At 43.0% G+C, this 16,998-nt stretch overlaps 1 protein-coding gene across 1 annotated transcript in view; it reads left to right on the forward strand.

Annotated features, from left to right (window-relative positions):
* Positions 1-16,998, forward strand: part of TMEM178B (transmembrane protein 178B) — a 226,516-nt gene that overhangs the window by 192,566 nt on the left and 16,952 nt on the right. Inside the window, exon 4 of the mRNA XM_075503437.1 lies at positions 12,295-12,432. Within this exon, the coding sequence (XP_075359552.1) occupies positions 12,295-12,432 (138 nt within the window). The remainder of the gene's footprint in view (positions 1-12,294; positions 12,433-16,998) is intronic.

Raw genomic sequence — 16,998 nt, forward strand, 5'->3', positions numbered from 1 at the left:
TCTCAGGAAAAACGAGGCTGTTCCTTGTGAGATCCCGGCAAGCTGGGAGGGGGAGATGGAGAGGCAATGAGAGCAAGTTGGCCAAATTCGTTTGGGTGTTGAGTGACAGGAGATCCAGTCACTCAACCGACCCAGTGACTAGAGACAGGATCACGCTGCAAAAATGGGGTCTGATGGGAACCCAGTGTCAAACTGGGAGATTGTAGGTCTTGGTTCCAAGATTTCATCTTGGCCCAAGAAATAGCCATGACGTTCAGTTGCTCTCCCCAAGTTTACAGGTGCCTGTATACAGATGAGAGCTACCGTTTTGCTTATTTACATCTCTGTGCTTTTTCAGACTGTATTCAAAATCACCACTGAAAAAAATTCCCATATCCTACTGCAAAGTTTTTATCTGTCTGAGGCATTTTTAAGGCTTCTGGTACCATCACTACAGAGAACCTAGCTCACAATCTTTAATGCATTAATCCTCAAAATGACTCAGTAAAATGAGATTATCCCAGTTTATGAGACCTGAGGCACAGAAAGCCTGACTTTCTTGCCATGCAAGACTGTGAGACAGCAGAGAGTAGTATCTGCATCTTTACAGACTCTCCGCTAGTACCTGGATCACTGAACCATTCTTCTCATGCCTCATTTTTTCCTTTGGCTTTTCCACCTTGTTTTTTTAAAGTGAACCTACTGTCCAGCTGGAAGCACTGGAGCCATCCATGAGAGAGGCAGGAAGAGGAGGAGGAGAAGTGCTCAGACCTTACCAAAAGTTTAAAACTGTGTTGTGCTGTTGCTCTATAAAAAGAGCCAAAGCACGGTGTAGGTACTTGTCCTTTGGGTTTGTATGGAGCTGCTGTTTCACAGGAACCACTGCCTGGCTTTTCGACTGTAGCTCACAGCCAGCGCCAGCTTGACCTAGATTCAGACCAGTGACCCAAAGGTGAAAGCCACCAGAGCCTGTAGCTGAGCCTCTGGGGCACCAATCCTCCTTCACTCCTGATTATTCCCTTTTTGATATGGCAGAAAAGGCCTTCAAGGTGGCCGATAACATACTGCTGGGGGGGTAGTATGTGTCTGACCTTTTCTGGAGGAATGAGCTTGAAAATGAGGCGGAGAAAAAGAAATGAATATTAATAATCAGATTGTCCTGGGGATTCTTCAGCGGCAACGAGGCGCATTGTGCCCTGGAATTAGAGTGAGCAGCACACGCAGGTTGCTCTTTGTTGCTCTCTGAATGCTGCTCGTAGGTGAAATTTAATTTCGCCACTCACAACAAAAAACAAGAAATGGGGATTCTGTAGTGGACACAGCTGGTGAGAGGCCCCTCTCTCACAAGGCAGGAACTTCCCTGCTCCCCCCCATGCTCCTGCCCATCCCTCTGTCTTTCAGCCGATGGCCAACACAGGGGATGTGGGGCCCTGGCACGTGGCAAGGCTGAGCCTCAGGTTGGCCACTTCAGGCAGAGAGTAGGCAGGGGTGGACAGGTGAGGGGAGGAGGTAGGGAGGACATGCCCGCGATGCGGGGATATTGCCTTTACTAATTCCCAGCTTTCCACCTCTCTGTGTGTGCGCTGGGGAACGTGCTCAGGAGGCTGCCTTTGCTCTTTCTCATTCTTGCTGCTTTTGCTGCAGGAGAGGAGGTAGCGCTGTGCAAAACACGAGATCCAAATCTCATACAAGGTTTCTGGGATTGTGATGGACTGTGCAGAGCCCCAGGCGCCAACACACATGACAAGAGCTCGATGTGAAACGTGGATCAACTTGTGGAGGAAATCTCTTGCCCCAGGACTTCTTTCCAAACCCTTTGAGCGCAGCCTCCCAAACCCCCACTGAATCCTCAGTTGTGAGCTCTCCTCCTACGACATGCTGCTCAACACCACATGTAAGAGCCATGCTTAGGTGGTTTTCAGGGAGGTGCATGTCCCTGTTTACTAGATGGTGTCCTGAAGGCACAGAGGTGTCTAACAAAACTGTAGAAAGTCTGATTCTCCAGCTGGGACTGGGGGCCCTGGTGACGTCCCCGGTGAGGTGGGTGTTGCGGTGGGAGTGTGCAGCCCCTCGGGCATGGGTGCCGTGGCACCAGGACCAGGCAGGAGAGGACCCACTTGGCCCCGTCCCTGGCAGCAGGCTGGACTGCCTCCTGCAGGCTCCAGAGGCCCTCCCACAGAATATCTGAGCTCAAAACCCAGGTTTTGAGCAATTAAGCATCCATCCCCCCACCTCCTTCTCGTGCCAAGCAGAATTTTAATGTACTTCCAATTTCTCTTTTTAGCATGCACAAAGAAAAAAGAAAAAAATTAATAATCATCTATAAGAGAAGTTCTTTTCAGACAAATGGAGAAGCATTCAATGCTGATATATGTTTTTCCCCACTTTTAAATGGTATCTATTTAAATGCAGATTTTCTGGTTTCCTATGTGGAGCTTGGAAGAAACGCCTTTCAATTTAAATGTTAATAGAAGAGTAAACTTCAAAATCAAAATTTCTCCATAAGGGAGAGTGTTTTCTGACAGCTTTAAATGTCTTTCTATACTTCCTCCCTCCTTCTCCCCCATCCTCTTTCCTCTCTTCCCAGCCCCCAGCCCAGCCTCACTTGCATTAAACGGTCTTTTTTAAAAACAAGAATACACCTTTCAGAGTTCCTGAATTAAAATGTTTAATGCTGGGATCCGTGGAATAAGTATGTTTGAGCAGAGTGCTGGGGCACTGATAAAGCAGAGATACCATCCCTCCACCTCCAGCCTTTTTCATGCTGGCCATTTATCAAACCTGCTGCTCTGAATGCTTTATGATGGGATTATTCTCAGGCTTGTGCTGCATAATATTGCACCAGTGGTTGGGGCAGGGGCTGAAAGGGAAGAAAAACCTTTAGGATAATGTTTTACTTGCTCCTGAATGTGAGCAAGGCTTTGGTGCTGGGCTGGGATGGGCAGCAGAGGAGGGAAGTCAAATGCAGAGGGAGGAAGGTAAAACAGAGGAGGCATTACCAAGTCTCTTTCTGTATTACCCCTCCTGCTCCTCCCGTGGTCCATTCCTGCATACCTCCAACTTCATTTATCTTCAGCAGGAGCTTAGGGTAAATCTACGTTTTACAAAAGACCCTTAACACTGCCTGATACTGGGGTTTTACATACAATTATGTTTCTTGCTTCCTGTCACGCTCCATTTGTCATCTTTAATGCAAACTTTTCTTTAATTTTCCTCATCAGTCTCTTCCATTCTCCATCTGGTTTTGTCCTCTCTTCTCTCCTCACTGGAAGAAAAAGGGAGGGAAAAAAGTGTTTCTGTTTTTTCTTCTCCTTCTTTCTGGCCCTGCTGACCCCTGGCCACCTATGCAAGAAGTGGTTCAAGAGATACTAACTGAAGATTAAATTTTAATAAACCTACATGTATTTAGTGGACATATAGATACTGCGATGGTGGCTGGCATATAAAAAGCAGAGTGTAACAGGGCAGAGTCTGCTCACTGTGGAAGGAGACTTTTGTAAACTAGGCAATAAAGCCATGACTATACATAATAGGATATAGGGCTTTCTGTATCCAGATTATTTTCACACAACTGTTACTGTACTCTGCACATCATTATTATCTGAATGCCTCTGAAGAAAAAGTAGTGAACTGGCTTCCATGGCACCCCTGGGAGACAGGAGAAAGTCTGATTTTCAGAGGAAAGCTTTGGAGCACCCAACCCTCCCACTGATTTCAGGGAAAGCACAGGCTCGCTGGGCTCTTCACTCTAGATGTTCAGTCCCTTGCAGGTAGGGGTTCTGGAGAGACCGCTTGCCCCCAAGACATCTCTAGGTGCCTGTGACACCCTGGCAGGGCTGCGTGGTGAAGCTTGCCCTGGTGCCCTGCTCTGCATTTCCTCCTGGGCACTGTACCTAGTGGGGGGGATAAATGGAGTAGTTCAGTCTTCAGTGGTGTCAGAGCAGAGCCTCTCTCACCAGCACTGAAAGCACTTTACAACAAAGGGTGTCGCCCTGAAACCCAGAGCCCATCGCAGCTTTCTTCCAGACCATTGGAGAATGCAGGAAAACTTCCATTTAGAAAGCGGGGCTTTCCACCCGGCCTCTCCCACTGCTGCCAGGGCTGGAGGTGCTGGGTGCAGGGAGATGGTGCCTCACATCCTCCAGGAATGATCCCTCTGGCCAGGTTAATGTGGGGCTGAGGGACTGTGTTGTTCTTCTTCAAGATCGTACTTGTGGTGTGGTGGCTCAAAGGAGGGGTCACAAAGTAAGAGGTGACCAGCATAAAGAAGTGTGTACTCCCTGAGTTCTTCAAGGGAACAGGAAGGGAAAAAAATGAAAAAAGCACAGCTCTGATAAAGTCCCAAAGTTCACACTGAAATTGAGTAGAAGCCATTTTATTACATGTGCCTCAAATTCTTCAACACCTGCATAATCCGTGAAAGCTGTGTAACGAAAAGCCTCTTGGCAAGGCTACAACTGGGAAATGTTTGCTTTGTGTGGCCTCACCTAGAAGGAGCAGGAAGGATTAAAGTTATGAATATGAAGAAGGATGGCCAAAAATGCAGGCTCCTCAGACTTTCTTCCCTGTTTCTAGGGAATGAGAGAGGGAGAGGAGGGATGAAAGGGTTGACTGGGCAAATTACAAGTGTACTCTGCTGGGACCGAAGCTTGGAAATGTTCCTAGATGATCATATATTGTAGTTCTAAAAGCCCAGATAGTAAATCTGGAGAGAGAAAGGCTCTTCAAGATCAGTTCTTGAACATCACTGAATAAGTAGAAATTCTCAACTCCAGGTACTTTCTGAGAAAAAAAGATCTCCTCTCCAGAATCAGAGAAGGGGAGGGAATGGCTTGGAGTAGGATAGGGTAGGGTAAGGTAGGGTATGGTAGAGTAGAGTAGAGTGGAATAATGCTTTGTCATAGGCTCAGCTACTCTGGCCCACTACATCAGGGGTTGTAAGGGCAAAGCTTTTGTTTCCTTCCTAGCATGCTGTCACTCAGAGCTGAGTAGCAACTCAACAGATAATAAAGTCCTTTTTCTTCTCTGGCCAAAGTTTCTTTTTCAGCAGAAGGGGAAGTAGGACTTCCCCTACTTCCCCTACTTCCCCTACTGGAGCAAAAGGCTTAACCCTTCTATGGCATGGTATTCATAGCCATCTTTCTCCGAAGACCTAACATAAGTTTTCTGCCTTCTACAGTAGAGCCGCATCTGATGTGTTAAATTTCTGCTGTGCAAATGCCTCCTTTATGCATTGACCTCTCTAATACCCATATCATAAAGTCTCTTGAAGACAAATCCATCTTTTCAGCCTCACGAGACACTTTTTCTTGCCTTTTTCCCCCTGCACTTAGACAACCTTTTTTCCTTCCTTCTCTATTGCCTCCTTAAATCTCTCCCTTATTATCTATGGGTTCTCTTTTGTCTCCTCTCTGCTCTACATGAGCAAAAGGCAAGAGTAAAACCAGGACTTGATATTCAAGCTCCAGATGGTGCTTTCAGCCACTGCAGAATTTCTTAGGCCCCTGTAATTTTCCCAAATACTGGAGGAATTACTTTCAGACAGTAACACACCAGTGTGTGACCTGGTCTGGGACACCCCCTCCCTCTCTGGTGCTTTATGAGAAGGTTCACCAGAGACAAGAAATTGCAGTGTCATGTGGAGTTTGCTGTTTGTCAGCATGAACCTCTGAAGGTGTCAGCCTTTGTAGAAGACAGGACTTCATTCCTCCTCTGATGAACTGCTCACCTGACCCTGAAGTTGTGGGATTTCTTATGAAGGCAGGCAGGCTGAAGTGCCAGCAAGTGCACAGCTGGCACCTTCCTTTTGTGATTGTTTCTGTTTTAAATAACTGTGAGAACACTTAAGAACTCTGACAGAGGAAATCCAGATAGGTGGTCTGTCCTGACAGAATAAATCAGGTGTCAGGATGTCCATTCTACACCCCGCCCTGAGGGACATGTTAACTAGCACAGACCGCAGCCAGCTTGTGAGGCTTCCTCTCAGCATTTCCATGTAGGCGAGTTCATATGTGCTGGCAACCAAACACTTAACACTTCATCACACAACCAACAAGCTCTAGTCAAGAGAAGGTGATGGGATTTTCTGGTTTAGGAGAAGTTATGCATGTATCTTATAAACACCATTGCACCTCTTGTGGTATGAAGGCTCACCTAAATCCTTCAGAGTACCAGTTTCTCTTTTTATGAGGGCCTACTGCTGCTCTTTCTCTCAGCTTTGAGAGGGTTGTGTTTTAGTGTATGTGTTTGTGATATGTGTATTTCCGAGTCACTCTCTGGCGCAGAGTACTTACATATAAATGTAATCCACTGTTACTGTTGTTGAAGTGGGTTGTACTCATTGTGATTGCATTAGAGTAATCTTTAAACTGAAAACTGAGTTGCCACATGATTCAGTAAAAGGCACTCAGAGATTTTACCTGAGTCTCAGGTAGACTAATACATATTTCTTTTCTTATCTCTCCATACCTGAAGTGGAAAGAAAAGATTAAAACCTCACCCTCTACTTGCCAACCTCATCCAAAATACAGTCTTAAGCTGTGCAGAGACAATCGTGAGAGCCAGAAGATGCCACTCAAAATCACCTGTGTTAATACTCACTTGTTCATTGTAGCTGGGAGCTGCTAGGGCTGGCATTCAGTAAAAGACACATCTGTCCAATTTTACATCTTGCCCCCCTTGTAGTTTTGGGGTGAGGTAAGAGAAGGGATGATGTCAGAGAAAGGTACCTCTGTGCTGCTGATCCTTTGTAAGAGAAGTCATTTAAACAAAGCTTAGTGAAAACTGGTAAATTGTGCTCTTGGGCTGTGTGCAGTTCTTGAACAATTTCCAATACATATATTTGTTTGGAAAAAGATGAGAAAGGAGTGATTTAGACTCTTTTCAAGTACAAATGTTTTTAATCCCACACCGGTAAAGACAAATGAGAATGAATCTAGTACAGGAGGGTATAGATCAAAGTAACCTGCAATGAAGGATTATGCTAAAGGGTTATGCTATCCCAGTCTATTTCTGCTCGTGGCGATACTATATTCTGACATTTGGTCCTAGAGGGGCACAGAAATACATCTGTGATTTCCTTTTCAGTTTCCCCTTTTGTTGGGACATCTCAGGAAAGAACGGCGCTATACCCAGAGTGTCTTCTAAGCTGTTCTAGATATTCTGGATACAGACTTCAGGGTCCTTAGTCCCTGATTAGTCTTCTCCCTGAGGGAGAAGAAAGGAGGAGATGTAGGATGGACTATCTGAAACACTATTTGGAGCACTATTGCACTTTCTGATGGTCTGATAACAAGCACTGTAGTTTGATCTGGTAACGAACGCTTGAGAACAAGCAGTTCTGAAAGCAAAAGCAGTGCTGTGTGGTTAAAGGGCTAGCCAGAAAGCCTGATAATACAGATTCAATTATATGCTCCTTCACAACCTTTTCACGTAGCCATGGGCAGGTTGACTATTCTCATCTTGTCTTAGTTTCCCCATCTTTCACAAGAGACTCATATTTTCCTTCCTGTTTGTGTTGTAAGGAAAGGAATCTCTAATATTTTGGAAGTATTATTAAACTCCTCTGTGGAAAGAAAGATGGAGAGATATCAACAGTAAGACCAAACCTTGCTTTAGAAGGATGACTTGCGATTTCAAGGAAGAGGACAGAACATCAGAAGTCAAAAAGGCATATTGAAATTTTCAAGAAGCAACGCTGATTCAGAACATGTTATGTTTGCAGCTGCTGGGGTGTGAAACTTCTTCCACGATGTGACAACCAGCATGAATTACTTTATTGCTCATAACAAATACAGATGGACAGATATCAGGGTGAAATGAAGGGCAGGGGCATTTGCAAACTGACAGAGAACCTTCCACCACATGCTGCTTGGAAATAAACGGATCTTAATCAGCTCTTCTGCCTTTCTTTATCTTCAGAAAACCTTTAGAGTTAATATTCTCCAGTGGAAGACTAAAATGCTTTTAGGAAATGCATGTTGTTTTATGAGAATCTGTCTCTATTTTAAGGAGGTTGTCTAAAATGCTAATGTTTCTCTTTTCATCACGATTCATGAAGCTTGTGGCTTTCAAATTCACCATTTCAGTTTCAGTCATGGGAACTGGATTACTTCATTCCCTGTCCCTTCTCCAATGTTATCAACCAAGAAATTTGTTGTTTCCAGCCTACATGAACATGATGCCTGTATTTCTTGCCTGATGATCCACATTATTTTTGAGTCAGGATTGAGTTCCCTGCCTATTACATGCAGCAGCACCTGTAGCAGTGCTAAGGCATGAGAAGTACTCCCAAGGGGAAGATATTCACACATAGCTTTTAGTCTGTTAATATAAAAAAGAAAACAGGAGGAATAGGGTGTCTCTAAAACATGAGTGGAAAGATAATATTGCACTTTCACCCACAAGTGACGGTGGTATCTATGTAGTAAGTCATTGAAACTACTGGTCATACAGGCAAGACATTGACAATCAACTTCTGTATTATAGGTCTTAAAGAATAAGCAATGTAATACTTTCCTTACTTGCACCATGTAGCTACATTTCTAAAAGTTTGGATTACTAGATGGTGGAGAAGGGGGATTCATAGTACCCTTGCAATCTGTGCACTTTGCCACAGTGTGAGGACTTGGGATGGGTATCCAGGAGAGGATCAGCTGTAGAACCAGGTAAGCAGTGCACATGAGTGAGCTAAGATAAGTTATGCTTGCTGTTGCAGCTCCCATTTGGCTGCAGAAGATTCAACAATGCATTTTGCTGGCATAGTCACTCCTTCAGTTGATTGGGATTGTCACGCCGTGATCCTCAGATGGTGTAGTTACTCAGAGAGGTTTTCGAAGAAAGAAAGAGTGTAGAGAACCATTCATTTCATAGTCTAAAAATAAATAAAAGCAATTTCAGAAAAATAAAAAAAACAAACCCAGGATGTGCTCAAATGTCATAAAGTGGTGTTACATGACAAAGCATGACCCTTTTTACCTTTGCAGGTTGTATTCAGGAAAGGTCTTATCAGTGCCAATCAAACCCAGACAAAACTCCATCAATTTGTACTGATGAGCTTTTGTTTACTTATATGGCATCCCTTACTCCTAAATTAGCAGAAAGAATTTGTATATTGCCTTGAGTACACAATGCAAATCTTTGCTTTTCTGCTGTCCTTTCCATGTCGAGCACCACACCAACAGAACAGTGATCATAAAAGGTACCACTAATAGGGGTTTGAGTCCAGAGAATATAAGCTCCTGTTCCCTGGCCTTCTCCTCACTAAATAGCCTGAAGGTAATGATTCGGTTACATACATTAAGTACTTTCCCACAGAAGAATAACTTTGAATAGACTTGTTCCCAGCACTGACTTCATGTGGGCTCTGACCGGTGAGGAGCACCAGGAAGATGCTGTTGGACAAGCGCAGGCAGTTTATGAGACCAACTTTGCAACCCCCTTTGCCAGCACTGCCATTTGCGAGGGCTGCCCTCGAGGAAGGTTATGGCAGAACAAAAGCCAAGATGGTTTTGAATACAAAAGAAAGTTTATATTTTATTTATTTCAGATAAGCCCTAATGGATGAGCTTGTGAGGAGTACGTTTGCAACTGGCCTAAGCAGTGGCAATCTTAAACTAAGCCCACTGAACTTGCAAAAACTAAGATTTCATAAAGAATTTCAGGTTTGAATTTTTTAACATGTGGTATTAAGTGTCTGTCAGAGGTTAGCTTTCGTTTTTTTTTCAGGAGATAGTGTAAGCCCAGAGTTAAGATGCTGATGGATTTTGCTGTGTTGTTAGAAAGGGAATTTCAGGTTCCATCAGGAAGAGAGGTCAAGGGAAGCAAACCTCAAAACTGGGCCTAGGAATCTTGGTCCTGCTACTTTAACTCTTCTGTTCAATGGCAAAACTCACACTGATTTTAGTGGGGTAAAAACCATTCCTTTGTTTGGTATATAGGATGTGGGGATGCTTGTCATCCATTCTGAAACCTATGAAAACTGGCTCCATCAGCTAGTCATTGGGGTAGGTCTGAGGAGTTACGGACATCTTGCAGCTGAATAAAGCTATTTAAATCAGCTTATTAAAAGCAGATTGTTAGGGTATGCTTCCATTAGGACGAGCAAGTGGTGTTACCCAGAGTCAGCAGTTGCAAGTTAAAATGGAAGGGTTTTGTATGGAAGAGCTGACACAGACAGCTGTGCAGTGCTTCTGAGAGACATGTTGTGCTGTTATTGAAGATGACATAGGAAACAGTAAACATCTTATGTTATCTATCTTTCAAATCGAGCCCAGTCCTTCATGGACTGAAAAGTAGGAAGACACTCTGCCATCAAAGATGCTTACTAACACTTACTGCTTGTTTTAGAAAGCACTCTTGAGAAATTCCCAAGGAACAGAGACTAGCGTTGCCTGTGGGAAGTACAAGTTTCTGCAGGAAATGCATTACTTTTTTCTCCTTGAACATATTCAAATGCTTTGTGTGGAGTTTTTGTTTGGTTTTCTTGGTGGCACAGTCACAAAACTGAAGATAAAAATACAAATTTTAAGATGTGCATCTTCTTAAAAGGGCCATGGTCACTGGTGGGCGGAAGGCCTGGTAATCTTTATGTTGTCAGAGGGACTCCTTGCAGAAACCAGTGACAATCTACAGGAACCGGTTATAGGGAGGGGTTGCGTTCTCCAACTTGATCTTGCATAAGAATTGCTATAATGAACACAGCCCTGAGTAAACTGCCTTCCACTGCATCAAATCATTCTGTCCCAACACACCTATAGACCTTGTGGACACTTAGCATTTTGGATAACGAGTTTTATAAATCTCTGATGATGCTAATTTATCACTGTTCACAAATTTTACTGAATCTGTACTGCTGGTATTGGTGGTCCTTTTGATACACTGTGGGAAAAGGGTAAAAAATATCAGAAACTGAGAAACAGTCAAAGGCCAGCCAAGGAGAAAAGCTGGCACAGAGACTGGTGGATGATTCACAGTTTTCAAATCTTCCTCCCCCTGTCATAAGCATTCTGTTTCTTGAAAGAAAGTGAAATCATTGCTATGCAAAAAGAAAAAAAAAATTGTTTCAAGCAGGAAACAAATGTTTGGAGAGCTGACTTGGCTGGAATTTTCCCTGCACATATACTTTTGACATATCAGTGCTTAAACTTTCTATGCGTGTATGAGAGGGGACAGGGAACAATCAAATGCTAGTGAAGATGCCCCCATCTGTTCCATTACTTGAGGGTGTAAAGATGCTCTTTAGCTCTCATAGTCCTTGCTATTTCGGTTGCCAGGTGGTCTCCCTGCCCAGATTTCACATCAAAAACAGCTGTGAAGATTTTTCTCCCAGCACATGCAGGAGGAGGGATCCCAGTAGTCCCATCCTTTTTGCAGAAGACAAATATGCAATATAGCCAGGTCTTAATTTAAGGGTTCCTTCTATTAGGTCTTGGGGATTTTTTTCCTTTATTTATGAAATAAATACAGGTCAACCCCATGCACCCATATCAGATGTAGTACTCAGTCTCCACTTGCAGAGCACAAAATGCTTCACTCCAGCCCCCTGCCCTCCTCCCACTCTCAGTGCTCCCTGGAGCACTCAAAAACATCCTCACCAAAAATCACCTGACAAGGTCACCATCTAGACACCAGAGAGGGCAATAAAGTGTCCTATGCCCCAGCCATGTATCTGCAGTGCATTTATTATCTCTGCCACCAGAATATCTGCGTGCCTCACCATCCTGCGGGTACCGAGTTTCACGCTCACCACCGCTGGACAGCAAGGCACTACGGCCCAACTTACACATGGGAAGCTGTGGCCCAGAGGGGTCAGTGACTTGCCCAAGATCACACAGGGGGCCAGGACTGAGGTGAATCCCCCATCATGTCTGCACTGGAGCAAAGCGTAGAGACTGCTTTGCATATCAGTTTGAGCAGGTATATCCAGTGGAGTAATGGATGGAGATGAGGAGGCAGGATTTAAACAGACATTGTACTAGTACCCAGAGACTAGAGCTATTAGGCATAGCGTTGCACTGAGGCCATTTTACAACTTCTAATTCCTGAGCAAATTGTCACAAGTCACTTGGGTGTATCTGCACTGAGCTTCATTGTGTGGTGACATGGTCACCTGTTCTCTCTCCCCAGCCCAAACTAGTATCTTAATTTATGGATTGTCCTCCCTCTGAACCATCCTTACTCAAATCATCCTGTGCCAATACACACTGAAGACCTTGCAGATCAGTAGCATTTTGGATTAAGACTGTTGTGAACCTCTGATGATGCTAATTTATCACTGTTCACATGCATGTTGTTTTTCTGTATTCCCAACTGCAGATCTGCGCAGGATGACAGCTGGCTTCATGGGCATGGCTGTGGCCATCATCCTCTTTGGATGGATTATCGGGGTGCTGGGGTGCTGTTGGGATCGAGGCCTTATGCAGTATGTGGCAGGGCTTCTCTTCCTCATGGGAGGTAAGCATGTTGGTGTTTGAAGAAATGTGTTTTCCTTGTTGTTTTCATGATCCCTCTTTCCACATGTCCCCCCTTTTCTAAGTCACTGAAAACATGTTTTCAGAGTTGTTTTAGGTGATCTGGACTTGGTTTCATTCCGAGCTCCTTCTGGTGTACGTCAAGGATAACCCAACCATAGTTACATGTTACTTCTATCACAGAACAGTGTCCATAAGTCACAGGACTTGAAATGGACTTCTGAGTTGTTTAGCCCAGTGCTCTATTGTTGCAAGTAACACTGTCACCCTTAAACTTAATAAGCTTAATAAACTTAGTAATAAAAATCTGAAGATTATGCAGATGTTATTCCCACCACTATCCTATTTCATAGTGGGACGCTTTACTTTGATAACTAGAAACTGTGCTCAAAGTTTTAACCTATATTTATTCCTCATCAGTTGTTCTTGAGTCAAATGTAACCTTTAGTTTATGTGTCTCTTTCCTTTCTCTGATGTACCTATGAAGAGCAATGGTATCCTCTCTTTTCCTTGCCCCACTCTACATATGCTATTTCTTGTAGACTTTTCTCTGTAAGACCAGTTATCAATCCAGCAGTCCTTTCTGCCGTCTGTTCTTGTTCATACTTGCCTTTCTCAAGTACGGATGAGAAGGACCATTCCCAAACAAGATCTCATCAATGCCTTGTATAAGTGACATGATGGTTCCCTTTCTCTGCTGGAAATCCCTTGCCTGAAGTATCTTGTGGTTGTATTTGCCTTTTTCGTGCTGCGTCATGCTGGAGACCCACAGTCATCCTTCAGCTGGATAATAGATCCAGGCCTTTTTCCTCCTTTGTAATTTCCTACTGATGATCTTCCAATTTACAGCAGAGGTTCTGTTTATTACTCCCCAGATACATGCCCTGGCACTCTGTGCTTTTGAGCTTCTTCCCATTTCTACTACATCAGCCCTCAAGGTCATCCAACGTTTCCCATGTAATGTTCCAGCTTTTCTTACTACAGATGCCACCCAACTTTCTGTCATCAGCAGGTTTCATGGCACACAGTTACTTGAAATGAAGGGTGTGAGAGTCAAGTCCCAAACACAGTGCTGGGTGAATGTGTCAAAGTGAACAGCACTACTTCTGTTCTCTCTTCTTTTCTCTGCTGGTGGTTTTTGTTTGGCTGGGGTTTTGCCCCCCAGGCAGATCATCACTTCAGTGCATTTGGTCGCCTGTTCATTTGTACTGTGGTGTGACACAGGAAGTGTGTGAAATACAGGAAAGCTTCTGTAGTCCCAGAAGAGGAGTTAAGTGCTCGAGTTAACAAGTATTTATGTTCCATTGCTGTTGGTGCTGGTGACTTAGACATTAGCTCTCTCGGTGCCCACAAACACATTTGAAGTCTGCTAGTCTTCACACTGGTCTACGTGTGGATGCCTGTAAATGGTTTGTTGTGGGTGTCAATACTTTATGGGCAATGGGTCTGCCAAACTAGTTTGGTATTTCTTATGTAATTAAAAGCTTAGTTTACACAGGGGGCTATTTTGCTCTAATAAGCTCAGATATCTCTGTGGTATTTAACTTACTACAGCACAACATTCAGATTAAAACATTAGGACTATACTAAATAAATACAGAAAACTTAAATTTATTAGAAACTAGCTAAGTTTTGTTTACTAATTGGAAATTATCACTATATATGGGAGAGTTTCTAGTGCAGCTGCAGAGATTACTTATTGGCTTAATGTTATTTGTTTGTCAGTGATTTGAAAGATGGCTGATAAAAGTTTTCAGGTGAAACAAGACTCGGTGTAACCAGGCATAATGGGATGGGTCACTCATAGCTTACAAAGCCATCTTTTGGTATGCTCAAACAATACGCGTTTCAGTGGAAACAGATCCAAGGCCATGCAACTAGGAACAAAAAGTGTCAGTCATCCTTGCAGAACGAGAGGCTGCCTTTCAAAAAGCAGCGGCTCTGAAAAGGTCTCTGGGATCATGGTTGCTGGGATCATCCAGCTGCACAGGAGCTCTCAGTGCAATGCAGCTGCTAAATGTGCCAGTTTTGATGGCAATATGCAATAAGAGCACGAGGTGGGGTTATCTCTGGGCAAAGCAAAACTATTTCTGGACATCCTAATCTCGTGTCTGTACTAAAGAAGGATGTGGAAAGACTGGGAGAGGTTTGCAGAAGACCTACAAGAATGACTCAAGGTCTGAAAAACAAGAAAAACACAGCGTGCCACAAAAAGCCAATTGCTTGAAACTGTTTAACAAAAGGTTTATAATTGACTTGAACACAGTGTGGAAGTACCTGTGCAAGAAGCCATCTGATAGTAGCATGCTCTTTGACTGCATAGACAAAATAATAACAAGATCTAGCAGCTGGAATCTGAAACTAATTGAAATGAGAGGCACCAGATTATTTTATCTGCCAAATTCTGTCAAGATGTGTGATATTTTTAATAAAGATGTGTTGAGAGATCAAACTTATTTTCTGCTCCAGCGTAGACACAGGGATCAGGGTTACAAAAGGTTACTCTCTTTCTTGTTTTGCACAAGTCAGTGGCAACTGCTATACGTTTCCTGATTTCTTTTAACAGCAAATGTGCATAAAGTAACATCTACAAACTGAAGCAGTCAGTTAATAAAATACACAACTAGAGCCATCTAATCTAAAAGTCAGTAGCTATCAATGTTTTCAGACTGTGTCATATGTTACATAGTCATTCCTTCTACAGCCAATGAATCTTTTAATTTGAACTTTTTTATTGCTGGACGGTGTTTGAATACAAAGCTATTCCTTCTGTCATGACATAAATGCTGTCTACTTATCATCCTATTGGTCCTCAAAATGCACGGAGACCCAGTGCCTCTCAGTTTTGCCTAACTTTTTCTCTGCTCCAATAGTGGGAAAAATGCTTTGGGAGGCTGATGACATCTGACCTCATTATGGATGAGAGGAGACTGTTAAATTGGTAGCTATATAATCAGTCTGAAATCTAACTTTCCCTTCCATTTGCCACGCCGCTTGTCTTGGCTATGTTTGTAGCATTTGCTCTGTTTTAATTTCTAGACAAATAGCTCTTCCGTAATGCTTAAACATTCCTGGCTTACCATATCTATGGGTTTTGTCCCTTATTGCCCATAATTCTTTGAACAGGAAATCTCAATGGAGCACTGAGAATCACTGTGCTATGATAATCTAACAAGACCAGACGTGGTTTCCTTGGACCTCTGGTTCTTTATTATATTTACTGAACAGCCTTCTTGCTAGCCCATGTGGCAGTGCCTAATAAGGACTTGCTTTAGTGTCCTTGATCTAATTTCTCAAGCAAATTGCTGAAATAAGTAATTTGTGAAATGCAGGCCGTTATCTGGTATTAGCTCATCTGGAATCCAGGACATGTAAACTGTGATTTAAAGTGTGTTTTACACTGTTATTCAGCATGTTTTGTAAGAAGTTAAAAATTATTAATAATTCATCTTTTCTGTTTAGTCCAAGTGTATCTGTATCAACAACAATCACAGGTCTCTTATGGCTTCTGAAGTTCTTTTGCATAATTTTCTGTATTTATTGTAGAATTTGTACTTGGATTCCTTATCTTGAATGATAGCATTTGCCTGACCACAGTAGGATTTTTTTTCAGTCCCTCATTTTGTACAGAGCCAGATGGATACTGCAAATTATGTTTAGTATTTTTGACCTCATTTTGCATGATGGTACTATTGCATAGCATCCTGTACCCAAGTCACACTGCCTGTTGTAGTTTCATTTCAGTATTGTCAGTATGATTTTATCCTGTAAGGTGGGAGAGTTTCTCTTTTTGAGAGTTTTGCTATTTGGAATTGTGCTCTTAAGTTTCATTAAGACTAGTTCATTTTATACATCTTATTTGAGACTGTTTAATTCTACTACAGAATTGGTTCATACTCAAATTATACGTGACTCCACATCCTCTTGCAGCTTCTTGTGTTTTTTCTACATGCAAGTTATTGAAAACCTGTGCACCAGTAAACGCTCCATACTGGGCATGTCGTCCAGTAATTTTGTAATTTTATAATAATTTCTGGAACTTTAGAAGCATCTGTAACGCTACTTCCAAATGTCAGAGTCCTGTGGCAAACTTGAAGCTTTCATGCTCATCAAGTACTTAGTAGTAGTCTAAAAGGAATTCAGTTAAACATCTGAGGAAATACATGTGGGGCATGTGTGGCATGGCAAACCTGTCAATTCATTTGATTGGTGTCTTCACTCCCCCAACAGCAGCTAATATTATTGCCAGGTCAAGGTCAAATTTCAGTTTTACTTCCAGCTCCAAAGAGCCGGGATGCTATGAAACGGCACACTGGCAACTCTACCAAGGCAAGTTCCTGTATCTTCAGGAATCCCTCCTTTCAGTTCTTCATTAAGCTGTTTAAGAATATTTCCTGTATCATGATAAGCAGACAAGCTATATATCCATCTAACTATTGGTTTTTCCACCTGCTCTCCAACACATTCATTCATAGGATTTTCTTGTTTCAGGATCTCAGATTCTGCTAGGTTGATTGTCCTTCCACAACCATGCAAACCCAACCTCACC

This window comes from Mycteria americana, chromosome 1, assembly GCF_035582795.1.
Source record: "Mycteria americana isolate JAX WOST 10 ecotype Jacksonville Zoo and Gardens chromosome 1, USCA_MyAme_1.0, whole genome shotgun sequence".
NCBI lineage: Eukaryota > Metazoa > Chordata > Aves > Ciconiiformes > Ciconiidae > Mycteria > Mycteria americana.